At 33.5% G+C, this 10,446-nt stretch overlaps 4 protein-coding genes and 4 long non-coding RNA genes across 8 annotated transcripts; 3 read left to right on the forward strand and 5 right to left on the reverse strand.

Moving 5' to 3' along the window:
* Positions 1-2,385: 2,385 nt before the first annotated feature.
* LOC124447782 lies at positions 2,386-3,777 on the forward strand. Its single transcript, XM_046998783.1, has 7 exons — positions 2,386-2,552; positions 2,656-2,728; positions 2,862-2,937; positions 3,211-3,237; positions 3,327-3,425; positions 3,521-3,609; positions 3,717-3,777. The coding sequence occupies exons 1-6, from the start codon at positions 2,412-2,414 to the stop codon at positions 3,594-3,596; spliced, it is 492 nt and encodes a 163-aa protein (XP_046854739.1). The 5' UTR covers positions 2,386-2,411; the 3' UTR covers positions 3,597-3,609; positions 3,717-3,777.
* LOC124447785 (ubiquitin-like-specific protease 1A) lies at positions 3,766-4,915 on the forward strand. Its single transcript, XM_046998786.1, has 5 exons — positions 3,766-3,824; positions 3,909-4,010; positions 4,125-4,200; positions 4,278-4,349; positions 4,429-4,915. Exons 1-5 carry the CDS (start codon positions 3,766-3,768, stop codon positions 4,516-4,518), a joined length of 399 nt encoding a protein of 132 aa, XP_046854742.1. The 3' UTR covers positions 4,519-4,915.
* LOC124447783 lies at positions 4,563-5,640 on the reverse strand. The gene is made up of 4 exons (XM_046998784.1): positions 5,565-5,640; positions 5,403-5,486; positions 5,111-5,230; positions 4,563-4,999 (listed from the first exon to the last, which is right to left on the reverse strand). The coding sequence occupies exons 2-4, from the start codon at positions 5,461-5,463 to the stop codon at positions 4,749-4,751; spliced, it is 432 nt and encodes a 143-aa protein (XP_046854740.1). The 5' UTR covers positions 5,464-5,486; positions 5,565-5,640; the 3' UTR covers positions 4,563-4,748.
* A 6-nt stretch (positions 5,641-5,646) lies between these two features.
* On the reverse strand, positions 5,647-6,574 carry LOC124447784. Its single transcript, XM_046998785.1, has 3 exons — positions 6,484-6,574; positions 6,197-6,305; positions 5,647-6,109 (listed from the first exon to the last, which is right to left on the reverse strand). The coding sequence occupies exons 1-3, from the start codon at positions 6,564-6,566 to the stop codon at positions 5,900-5,902; spliced, it is 402 nt and encodes a 133-aa protein (XP_046854741.1). The 5' UTR covers positions 6,567-6,574; the 3' UTR covers positions 5,647-5,899.
* On the forward strand, positions 6,444-6,867 carry LOC124447788. Its single transcript, XR_006948825.1, has 2 exons — positions 6,444-6,526; positions 6,709-6,867. It is a non-coding gene; the product is annotated as an uncharacterized LOC124447788 (long non-coding RNA).
* LOC124447789 lies at positions 6,596-6,987 on the reverse strand. The gene is made up of 3 exons (XR_006948826.1): positions 6,956-6,987; positions 6,731-6,850; positions 6,596-6,635 (listed from the first exon to the last, which is right to left on the reverse strand). It is a non-coding gene; the product is annotated as an uncharacterized LOC124447789 (long non-coding RNA).
* Positions 6,988-7,674: 687 nt separating this feature from the next.
* On the reverse strand, positions 7,675-8,739 carry LOC124447787. The gene is made up of 3 exons (XR_006948824.1): positions 8,643-8,739; positions 8,159-8,223; positions 7,675-7,769 (listed from the first exon to the last, which is right to left on the reverse strand). It is a non-coding gene; the product is annotated as an uncharacterized LOC124447787 (long non-coding RNA).
* A 73-nt stretch (positions 8,740-8,812) lies between these two features.
* On the reverse strand, positions 8,813-10,426 carry LOC124447786. The gene is made up of 7 exons (XR_006948823.1): positions 10,272-10,426; positions 10,085-10,159; positions 9,810-9,869; positions 9,669-9,734; positions 9,412-9,489; positions 9,065-9,187; positions 8,813-8,952 (listed from the first exon to the last, which is right to left on the reverse strand). It is a non-coding gene; the product is annotated as an uncharacterized LOC124447786 (long non-coding RNA).
* Positions 10,427-10,446: the final 20 nt, after the last annotated feature.

The following is a 10,446-nucleotide window of genomic DNA, read 5'->3' on the forward strand; positions in this document are numbered from 1 at the left end:
AAAAATGTGGTAGAAATATAAAGTATGCCAGTTTTCGGCATATATAACCATGGTCGTAAAACGTTTTATTACAGAGATCTTGTTAGTTTGAGTTTAAACGAGTGATGAGAAGGCTAACAGTGTTAAAGTGTTTAGAAGAATGTGGTAGAAATATAAACTATGCCAGTTTTCGGCATATATAACCATGGTCGTAAAACGTTTTATTACAGAGATCTTGTTAGTTTGAGTTTAAACGAGTGATGAGAAGGCTAACAGTGTTAAAGTGTTTAGAAAAATGTGGTAGAAATATAAAGTATGCCAGTTTTCGGCATATATAACCATGGTCGTAAAAACGTTTTATTACAGAGATCTTGTTAGTTTGAGTTTAAACGAGTGATGAGAAGGCTAACAGTGTTAAAGTGTTTAGAAAAATGTGGTAGAAATAAAAGTATGCCAGTTTTCGGCATATATAACCATGGTCGTAAAAACATTTTATTACAGAGATCTTGTTAGTTTGAGTTTAAACGAGTGATGAGAATGCTAACAGTGTTAAAGTGTTTAGAAAATGTGGTAGAAATAAAAAGTATGCCAGTTTTCGGCATATATAACCATGGTCGTAAAAACGTTTTATTACAGAGATCTTGTTAGTTTGAGTTTAAACGAGTGATGAGAAGGCTAACAGTGTTAAAGTGTTTAGAAGAATGTGGTAGAAATATAAAGTATGCCAGTTTTCGGCATATATAACCATGGTCGTAAAAACTTTTTATTACAGAGATCTTGTTAGTTTGAGTTTAAACGAGTGATGAGAATGCTAACAGTGTTAAAGTGTTTAGAAAAATGTGGTAGAAATATAAAGTATGCCAGTTTTCGGCATATATAACCATGGTCGTAAAAAGTTTTATTAGAGAGACTTGTTAGTTTGAGTTTAAACGAGTGATGAGAAGGCTAACAGTGTTAAAGTGTTTAGAAAAATGTGGTAGAAATAAAAGTATGCCAGTTTTCGGCATATATAACCATGGTCGTAAAACATTTTATTACAGAGATCTTGTTAGTTTGAGTTTAAACGAGTGATGAGAAGGCTAACAGTGTTAAAGTGTTTAGAAGAATGTGGTAGAAATATAAAGTATGCCAGTTTTCGGCATATATAACCATGGTCGTAAAACTTTTATTACAGAGATCTTGTTAGTTTGAGTTTAAACGAGTGATGAGAATGCTAACAGTGTTAAAGTGTTTAGAAAAATGTGGTAGAAATAAAAAGTATGCCAGTTTTCGGCATATATAACCATGGTCGTAAAACATTTTATTACAGAGATCTTGTTAGTTTGAGTTTAAACGAGTGATGAGAAGGCTAACAGTGTTAAAGTGTTTAGAAAATGTGGTAGAAATATAAAGTATGCCAGTTTTCGGCATATATAACCATGGTCGTAAAACTTTTTATTACAGAGATCTTGTTAGTTTGAGTTTAAACGAGTGATGAGAAGGCTAACAGTGTTAAAGTGTTTAGAAAAATGTGGTAGAAATATAAAGTATGCCAGTTTTCGGCATATATAACCATGGTCGTAAAAAGTTTTATTACAGAGATCTTGTTAGTTTGAGTTTAAACGAGTGATGAGAAGGCTAACAGTGTTAAAGTGTTTAGAAAAATGTGGTAGAAATATAAAGTATGCCAGTTTTCGGCATATATAACCATGGTCGTAAAAACTTTTTATTACAGAGATCTTGTTAGTTTGAGTTTAAACGAGTGATGAGAAGGCTAACAGTGTTAAAGTGTTTAGAAAAATGTGGTAGAAATATAAAGTATGCCAGTTTTCGGCATATATAACCATGGTCGTAAAAAAGTTTTATTAGAGAGACAATGTTAGTTTGAGTTTAAACGAGTGATGAGAAGGCTAACAGTGTTAAAGTGTTTAGAAAAATGTGGTAGAAATAAAAAGTATGCCAGTTTTCGGCATATATAACCATGGTCGTAAAACATTTTATTACAGAGATCTTGTTAGTTTGAGTTTAAACGAGTGATGAGAAGGCTAACAGTGTTAAAGTGTTTAGAAGAATGTGGTAGAAATATAAACTATGCCAGTTTTCGGCATATATAACCATGGTCGTAAAACTTTTATTACAGAGATCTTGTTAGTTTGTGTTTAAACGAGTGATGAGAAGGCTAACAGTGTTAAAGTGTTTAGAAAAATGTGGTAGAAATATAAAGTATGCCAGTTTTCGGCATATATAACCATGGTCGTAAAAAGTTTTATTAGAGAGACAATGTTAGTTTGAGTTTAAACGAGTGATGAGAAGGCTAACAGTGTTAAAGTGTTTAGAAAAATGTGGTAGAAATAAAAGTATGCCAGTTTTCGGCATATATAACCATGGTCGTAAAAAGTGATGAGAAGGCTAAACACTTTGTGATTACGTATTTATTTTATAGATCGAGTAAGATGGAAGCGATGGGTTTGCCTCAAGGCTATGATGCCAGTGAGCCAGGAAATATCTTTGAGGCGCTTAGTACGGATCCTGACAGGTTGAAACTTGATGCCTTCCTGTACGGAATTTCCCATCAACATCATTTAGCACTAGAGGTGACTTTTGCTCTACCTAAAAAATTTACTTAATAATACATTATTTCACATATAGATTTATCCTTAATAATTCAAATGAACTGAGATTTGATTTTTATTATAGCGCACCAGGCAAACGAATACGGAAACTGCAGGCAAGAAAATTGTGTCTGAAATTCATAATTTCCTGGAAGAAGGTATTATCGAATAACCTAATTAATCGCCGTACACACCATTTAATTCTACGGTTTTAAATTGAATAAAGTGATCATAAGCTTAATTTTCATACAACATGCCTTTCTGATAAAAGCTCAATTAACTTTTTCATAGATGTTGACTTGAAAGATACACACTTCATGTGTATTGCTGGGGCACTTAGTGCATCGTTGGAGGTGTGGTGTCCTAAGTACGAGGTTTTTCAAATATATCTACCGTGTGTTTGCCAAGCTATGCAAGGGGTAGGCAGTGTGGCTTTTACTCTTTGTAAAATAAAGAAGGACCTGTTTGCATTCTTGGAGCCAAAATGGGAAAAACGACAAACTCGACACCCAACGCAGCATAAAAGTTTAAATTACAGGTTTTTTTCCCAACATTTCTTGCCAAATAAAAATCTGAGTGATTCTAAACTTTTGTGCCATACGTATATTAAGATGTTTGTATTTTTTTATTTTTTCTCTAGGAGAACTTGGAATGGAGAAAATGAGAGGTTTTTTGTTGTAAAACATATTTTAGACACGTATAAAGAAAATAAGAATGACTCCTTTTATTCTTGACACGTTTTCATTTTGATTCCAGAGTTGCTTGTTTCGATGGTATAAGCATTTACAAAAGAGATTTGAATACACTAAATGATAACAGTTGGGTATGCGACACCATCGTAGACGTCCTGTTAAGGTACTACCCAAAATCTAGGTGTAGCTGAAATAAAGGACGAAAGTCACTCTAAATGCATGGCTAATGTGTCAAAACATTTACATTCTTATTTATAGGTACTACTGTAAATTAGCAGAAAAAAGAAATGCAAAATATTTCGCATTTAGCAATTTTTTCAACAGAAACTGTTAATAGATGGACCTCTGTACGTATTTTAAGTAGCAAATTTTGGTAAAATATTCACAACTTTCAACATTATCAAACTACTCATAAATCGTGTAAATAAACATCGCTGTATTTCCTACTTTTTAGAGGAGAAAGACCGCTGAGATTATCAGGATGTTTCATTTCAAGAGTGGGGATGTACACACCTGAAGAAATGAATAAATATGAATGTGTGCTAGTGCCAATATGTGACATGTAAGGGTGGAAGCACTAAATTTTTACTCTTTAATGATGCAAAGGCCAACATGAGCCAACTCCATGTTCATTTAAAAAATATAGGCTGCATTGGTGGCTCATTGCATACAATATTAGAGCAGGCAAACTCTATGTGTTATGCAGTATGGGGTGGCAAAAAAGTGAAGTTGCATCCAGTATACGAAGGTATATGACGTACATAACAATTTACTTGAAGAATGAAGTGTATCATGTATCTAACATGTTGACAAAGTGAATGTTTCTAGCACGTCTACACAAATCATTTTTCTTGTGAAAAAGATATTTTCAGCATGTGAGGCAAGAGCAAAGATGGCCAGAAGACATTGCTCAAATTTCCCAACCTATATATGCCGACGTAAGTACTTATCATTTGCAATGGCAACAGATCACGCTTAAATTGTCACAAAGGGATAACTTAACTATTGACGACAGGTGATGCAACAAGCAAATGGTTATGATTGTGGCATATTCGTGACAGAATTTGCGAGAAGAATAACAGAGGGGGTAAAGTTGAGAAAAGATATCATGATTCTTAATCACTTTGTTTACTCTGTTCATATAAAGATAGTGTTCTTTTTGATAGGGAGAAGTTGGTCCTGGATTACTTGATGATATCCATGTAAATAGTAAAAGACCATACCTTAAAAAACTGATTCGAAGCTTTGCCATTTAGCAAAGCAATTTGTAATGAAGCAGAATTTAAGTTTAAAGCTAGTGCATATGAATAACATTCTTATATTTATAACAAGTGATGTAAATAATTTTTTTACAAGTAACGACGTTACATATAATTGTTACTTTTGCAGAAACTATATGGGTAACTATGAAGTAATATTTTGTACAGATAAAACTATTCATAAAAACAAGTTTAAATTTTTCGAAAAACGAAACTATAACGCGTTACTAATGAATAACGCGACTAAGAGTGAGAAAATAGTCTTTGTAGGCTATTTCTCTCTCAGGATTGTATTTAACAATGCGTAACATGTTCCTGTGCCAAATATGGAGTTTTGTGAAAAGAAAAAAGTTATCGTATTCCATGTAAGAAACCATGGAGGCAAGAGGCTTAATACACGAATTGCACTGTTCAGCAGCTTGGCTATTGTACATATTGAGCATGGGGTACAATTTCATGTTATATCCTTCGCAGCATCCTACACATAAAGGACAGTTATAAATCAACAAATTTTGTGAAAACATAAAAACGGCCATTTTTGGATCAATAAGTTCGCTTCAAGTAAAATAGGAAGAGTATGGCAGTTTACCTGAATGATTTTTCCAATGAAACTTATCAACAACAAATTTTTTCTTAAAAAATGCTGGATCTCGGTTCAAACAATACTCGTGCAATCTGCAGGCATTATCGTAAATGACCAACTCTGGCGCTAAAGAAATAAAAATACACATAAGCATATCATCAGGCACATTCGGTTATGTTACTGCACATTCGGTTATGTTACAACTCTGTCAGGCGACTAAACCGTCACGCAATCTGTCCGATTCACTGATAATACTCTGTTTGTAGCACCATAAAAGGTACACACATACGTAACTTACCATCAGGAAAACGTGTTCGTAAAATGGTAAATGGGATATTTGGTGATTCGTGATCCCTCATTATTTCGAATCCATAACATATACCTGGAAACAAAAACGAAGGCGCAATGTCACTGCAATAGTAAAACAAATTTTCGTTGGAGCTGTTCATCATGTAAATACCGTGGGGACAAAGAATACAAAATATTCCAGGGATCAAAGTGCCATGCTTCTTCTTGGGTCTAGTGACTTTGGCACAATCTCCTGCTGTGTCTTCCTATTGTCAAGAACATAATTCCCTCGTTGAACCAGTTCTGGCAGAGAAGGTAGATATCCATGGGACGAATTTTGAGACACCGCAGGTAAGTTGTGTGGCAAACGCCACTGACCGTCCTTGACCTCGAACGGACTTATCGCCTTTTGTACCAATTCCTTTAGCAGCGGTTGAATAGTAATTGGAATTTCTTCGCTAGTCTCAATGACGTTAAACAGTAAGGGCACTTCTTCATGAAGAAGTTTTAAATCAGTCGAAGGATTGTCTTTGGATTGGCTCCATCAGACATCCTTATCAAGAGGTCCAAAACTTCTTCTTTGGGGGGCACAATTGCGCATACTGGTTTGTCAGAAGCCAATGCTGCCAATAACCTTCTGCACGAGTTTGGACAACTAGTGATAAATCCTTGTTTCTCTAACCATTCAAGTAGAGTCCTAAGCCCCTTTGAAGATATCTATAAATACGAGAAATTATAGTATAAAATGAGCTCTGGAGTGGTCATACAAAATTTTGTACTCGTGGGGTAATAAATTCTTCTTACTTCAGATTTTAATTCTTGAAATTCGTCCCAACTTAGCTTTGAATCACTGTACTTCTTCAATAAAGCTCGCACATTTCTCCTGTTGATGAAATTGCGCATTTCAAACCTAGTATTGGACAAAAGAAAACAGGTTGTTATTTTTATAACTATAAGCTGTGTACAAAACAAATTGAGAGAAGTCACCATCATGCATAAAATGCTTTCTGATACGTAGATGAACACTCGTATTTACTAATTAGAAGACCTGTATATACTATACATTACAGATAAACTTCAAAAATACTTATCTTCCATCTAGCAATCCAGTATCAGACTCTCTTAAATTATTTGGTAAGAAAGTTTTCTGTATTCCAAGAGTTGTTCCATCCATCACCACCTTTTGGGAATTCTTCCACATAATTCACAAAAAAACCCATTGTCAAAATCAATATTAAGCAACCTTAATAAGAGAAAATTCAATAACTTAATAAAACAAGCGATCACTATCTCAATGGAATATTCATATTTTACAGCTGAAAATGAAATGATGCTTACCGTATCATGGCAATGATAGCGAGACGAAACTTGGCGTAAGTTATTTCCTTTGGGAAATTAAAATTACCCGAAGACACTTGCCTTTGTACATACGCAACATAATATTTGTACATAGGTAAACTGAACAAGAATAAAAAGAAAAACATTCAAAAGAGATAGGGCGAGAAAATTAAATAATGGACAAACGTAGCTACTAATGCTTCGGCAAATTTTCATTAAAAGTACCTCGACGTTATGAAAAGCCGAATGTAATCTTTAGAACGGCATGAGATATTGCATATGATCCAAACCATACAATCCTGTTTTCAATGCCATCATAATGCTTTTTCGTAGCACAAGAGGAGCAAGGTCTACAATACACTAAATAATTTATTTAAGTCAAATAATTATGAAGCAAAGCGTAACCTATAACAAATCAGAACTTACCTTTTACATCATGGATTGAATAAAAGTACGCAACTGAACACACGTCTACGTACAACCATTCATCTTGAATAGAACGTTTATCCCACTCTGCACCACAAAAACAAATACCACTTTCAGATGGCGCCAAAATTTTATGACCATTTTTTTCAGGAAGATCAGTAAAATCGCTTGCATCATTCTCATTGCCTAAAATAATTAAATTGTAATATTTACAAAATGCTAGAAAGTGCTAAATACCATACCGATAAAGGAAATAGTATATGTAAAGCAAAAAGGATGTTCACCATTGCAGATTATCTTGCATACCTGTTTCAAATAAAGAAACCTTTTCTTTGCTAAGTGTAGCCAATTCAAAATAGTCTCGCATCTCTGGTGTAATTCCAAAGGAACACTTAAAAAGTGCCAATGGAGAATCCATTTCATCCTCTTCAACGATTTGCATGGCTTTTGCAAGGGTTGTCACATGAATGCAATGATATGACGAACAGCTGCAACATTTTAACTCGGGCTGGGGCGTTACTTTTGAATACACAAAAGTACAAACCCCCCATGGACTATTCACTGGTTTTACAGCAATCCACTGAACCTCCCTGCACACTGCACTAAACAAGTCCTAAAATATGTAAAATCATTTATCTTAAGGTTGTAGATTAATAATTATGATTAATTATGACTTCACAAAATCCTTAGAAAGTGCTTAATATATATATCAGGCACGTAAAGCTAATGGTGAATATGACTTTACTATTTTTACCATACATTTAGTTTATACTACTTAATGTATGTACTGTAAGTATGTGGCTATGTATGTATTTGAGTATGAATGTGTATACCTCAATAGTCATAAATTCAATTTGCCCTGTTGGCTATCACCCTAATAGCTTTATAGAAGCTCCTGAACTTAGGCACAGGATGTATGGTAACAAATTGTGGGGTATTAGAAGGTTGAGAAACTATACGTGTATTTGTACAAAAAAGTTATTTTCAGATAACAAAATATACTTCTTCAGGTTGCATCTCATGGTAGGAATGATCACTGAAAACAGACTGCATCATGGATGTGGATTCTGCATTCATAAAAGAAATTGGATGAGATAAATATGTTGTGTAAATAATCATTCACAAATTTTAACAATATTTTTGCTTGTAAAGCTATGCTAGTTAACGTCCACATGTAATAAGAACAATGTCTCACAAGGGTCTTGTAAAAACACAGAAGGATGACTTCACAAGGGTTTGAAATGTACAATAAACTGATATTTAAGGATGAAGACATTTCCTCCCATACAACATGAAGAACTTTACATTGAAAAATAAGCCAAATACAAATTTGAGACATTCACTTCATGCAATGTCAGATTAATATGTAACAAGTTCTCACATCTTTGACAAGGGTCTTCAAACAAATAGTATGTAAGTGTAAGTCTAAATTTGGTGAAGCTGTTCAGACACCTTATATCCTGAAAGAGTAACACACAACACTTACTTTTTCAATAAAATCTTTGGCTTCAATACCAAACTTTCTATCATACACAACCAGATATTTTTCCATTGCTAATATGTGTATGCAACTGGGATATGGTATATCTGACAAGTATAAAATGTTGTTTGGCCTGTTTTAATAATTTCATTTCAGTAACATCTATTTTACATACCTTTTGAGGATCTAATTGTATATTATTAGGTAGGGCTTCAACAAATTGCTTTCTATTTGCATCACATGAGCAGCACAATATCCAACCGTAGCCATCAAGCAATAGGTGGGGATATCGATGAACAAATACAAATGAATTATGCTGAAGAAAAAAATACATGCAGGTTATAGCACCAAAAAAAGAGTATTGAGTAATATCATTTAGTTGGGTATATACCCAACATTGAAATTATGGAAATAAAATTTGACATCACCATAATTGTTCTTTTGTTTGCATTATAATCATGAACAACAAAGGATTGCTGACGTGATACATTTGATGCAAAGTCAAACTGTAACAATAGCCCAGTATAGTGGCCAGTGGGTGACAAATGACTCTGAAAGAGCAAGTATACAATAATTATTAATGTTCACTGTTTCAAAAATATCTATTGTAATATATTTTATGTTTGTTGAGCACATTTCTACGAGATGTTAATAAAGTTTTGCTACACAGTGTCTCATGCATAAGCAATCAACAAGCATATTGTCAATTTATAACACATTAAAAACATGACTAGTGGTAAACAGTATAAAGTATAACTGTATAAGTGAGAACTACTTGACTATGTTGACATGGTTGTTTAGATTCCTCTGTAATCATAGAGATAGATTGCTTGGTAAAAATATCTTCAGAATCCTACAAATAAAGACCATTATTTAATTTAAAATGTGTACAGACTTTTAATAAGTGTTGAAATAATGCATGCCTTCTTTAAATTACTTCAAAATTTTTAGTTTTTCTAGTGAAAGCAGTCCTACATATAACCATTTCCAATGACTTTTCATGAGAAACAATATCAATATGTACATTAAAACCTGTGTTTTGGTGGTTAACTCTTGGTGCTTGTCATAATTTTCAGCAATATCTTCACTTTGTTCATTCTACATATAAATGAAAAACCCATAAATATAGCGTATTTTTATATCTACATAGTTTTACAATATATGTAAACTTACTAAATCCCCAAATTCATTTTCTTGTTCAAAAAATTGAGATTCATATGACACACTGCTATTCTATAAACATATATGACATTGTGATTAAAGGATGTAGAGAATCCAGACTTGAAATTGGAAAATGTGCTCAGAATAATCGTTTTTCCTTACACAACATTGTGGGCATAAATAAATTTGTACACATACTTTTGTTAATATAACTGTCGTAATAAATATAAATTAATATGAACTTGTGCAACCAGAAACAATAAAAAGAACACTTTAAAAATTCCTACCGCATCATCTTTTGTGTGTTTCCTTTCCTCTCCACGTTATTGTAAAAGAAGTCATTTGAGCGTCTGAATTTCTTCCTGAATTGATACATTTTGCAAGTGTACCCAAAAAATAATACCCCGATTTATAAAAACCAGTACTGCACGTGTTCTTGGATTGACAAAGTTAGCCTAGAATTATTCTAAGTACCATTCTCCCAGCCAGACTTCTCCGATAGATATTTAAAAAAGTACTAAGCATAGTACTGAGTGACTGAGCCCTGTTGATCGATTGCCTTGCTTCGAGCTTTGATGTTGCAAACTCCTAAAAAATATGAATACACGAAGAAATATTGTCCTCATACATGAACTTCGAAACATGTAGT

Source organism: Xenia sp. Carnegie-2017, unplaced genomic scaffold (assembly GCF_021976095.1).
Source record: "Xenia sp. Carnegie-2017 unplaced genomic scaffold, XeniaSp_v1 HiC_scaffold_23, whole genome shotgun sequence".
Taxonomy (NCBI): domain Eukaryota; kingdom Metazoa; phylum Cnidaria; class Anthozoa; order Malacalcyonacea; family Xeniidae; genus Xenia; species Xenia sp. Carnegie-2017.

Bases quoted from the DNA above. Each gene is read 5' to 3' on its own strand.
- LOC124447783 (XM_046998784.1), bottom strand. From the start codon at position 5,463: ATGAGGGATCACGAATCACCAAATATCCCATTTACCATTTTACGAACA. The intron at 5,231-5,402 runs GTAAGTTACGTA...TTATTTCTTTAG, and splicing joins ACGAACACGTTTTCCTGATG to CGCCAGAGTTGGTCATTTAC. The intron at 5,000-5,110 runs GTAAACTGCCAT...CTTTATGTGTAG, and splicing joins TCATTGGAAAAATCATTCAG to GATGCTGCGAAGGATATAAC.
- LOC124447782 (XM_046998783.1), top strand. From the start codon at position 2,412: ATGGAAGCGATGGGTTTGCCTCAAGGCTATGATGCCAGTGAGCCAGGA. The intron at 2,729-2,861 runs GTATTATCGAAT...ACTTTTTCATAG, and splicing joins TCATAATTTCCTGGAAGAAG to ATGTTGACTTGAAAGATACA. The intron at 3,426-3,520 runs GTACTACCCAAA...TCTTATTTATAG, and splicing joins ATCGTAGACGTCCTGTTAAG to GTACTACTGTAAATTAGCAG.
- LOC124447785 (XM_046998786.1), top strand. From the start codon at position 3,766: ATGTACACACCTGAAGAAATGAATAAATATGAATGTGTGCTAGTGCCA. The intron at 4,011-4,124 runs GTATATGACGTA...CTTGTGAAAAAG, and splicing joins GTTGCATCCAGTATACGAAG to ATATTTTCAGCATGTGAGGC. The intron at 4,350-4,428 runs GTAAAGTTGAGA...TCTTTTTGATAG, and splicing joins CGAGAAGAATAACAGAGGGG to GGAGAAGTTGGTCCTGGATT.
- LOC124447784 (XM_046998785.1), bottom strand. From the start codon at position 6,566: ATGGATGGAACAACTCTTGGAATACAGAAAACTTTCTTACCAAATAAT. The intron at 6,306-6,483 runs ATAAGTATTTTT...TTTGTCCAATAC, and splicing joins ACTGGATTGCTAGATGGAAG to TAGGTTTGAAATGCGCAATT. The intron at 6,110-6,196 runs GTAAGAAGAATT...TCGTATTTATAG, and splicing joins TTCAAGAATTAAAATCTGAA to ATATCTTCAAAGGGGCTTAG.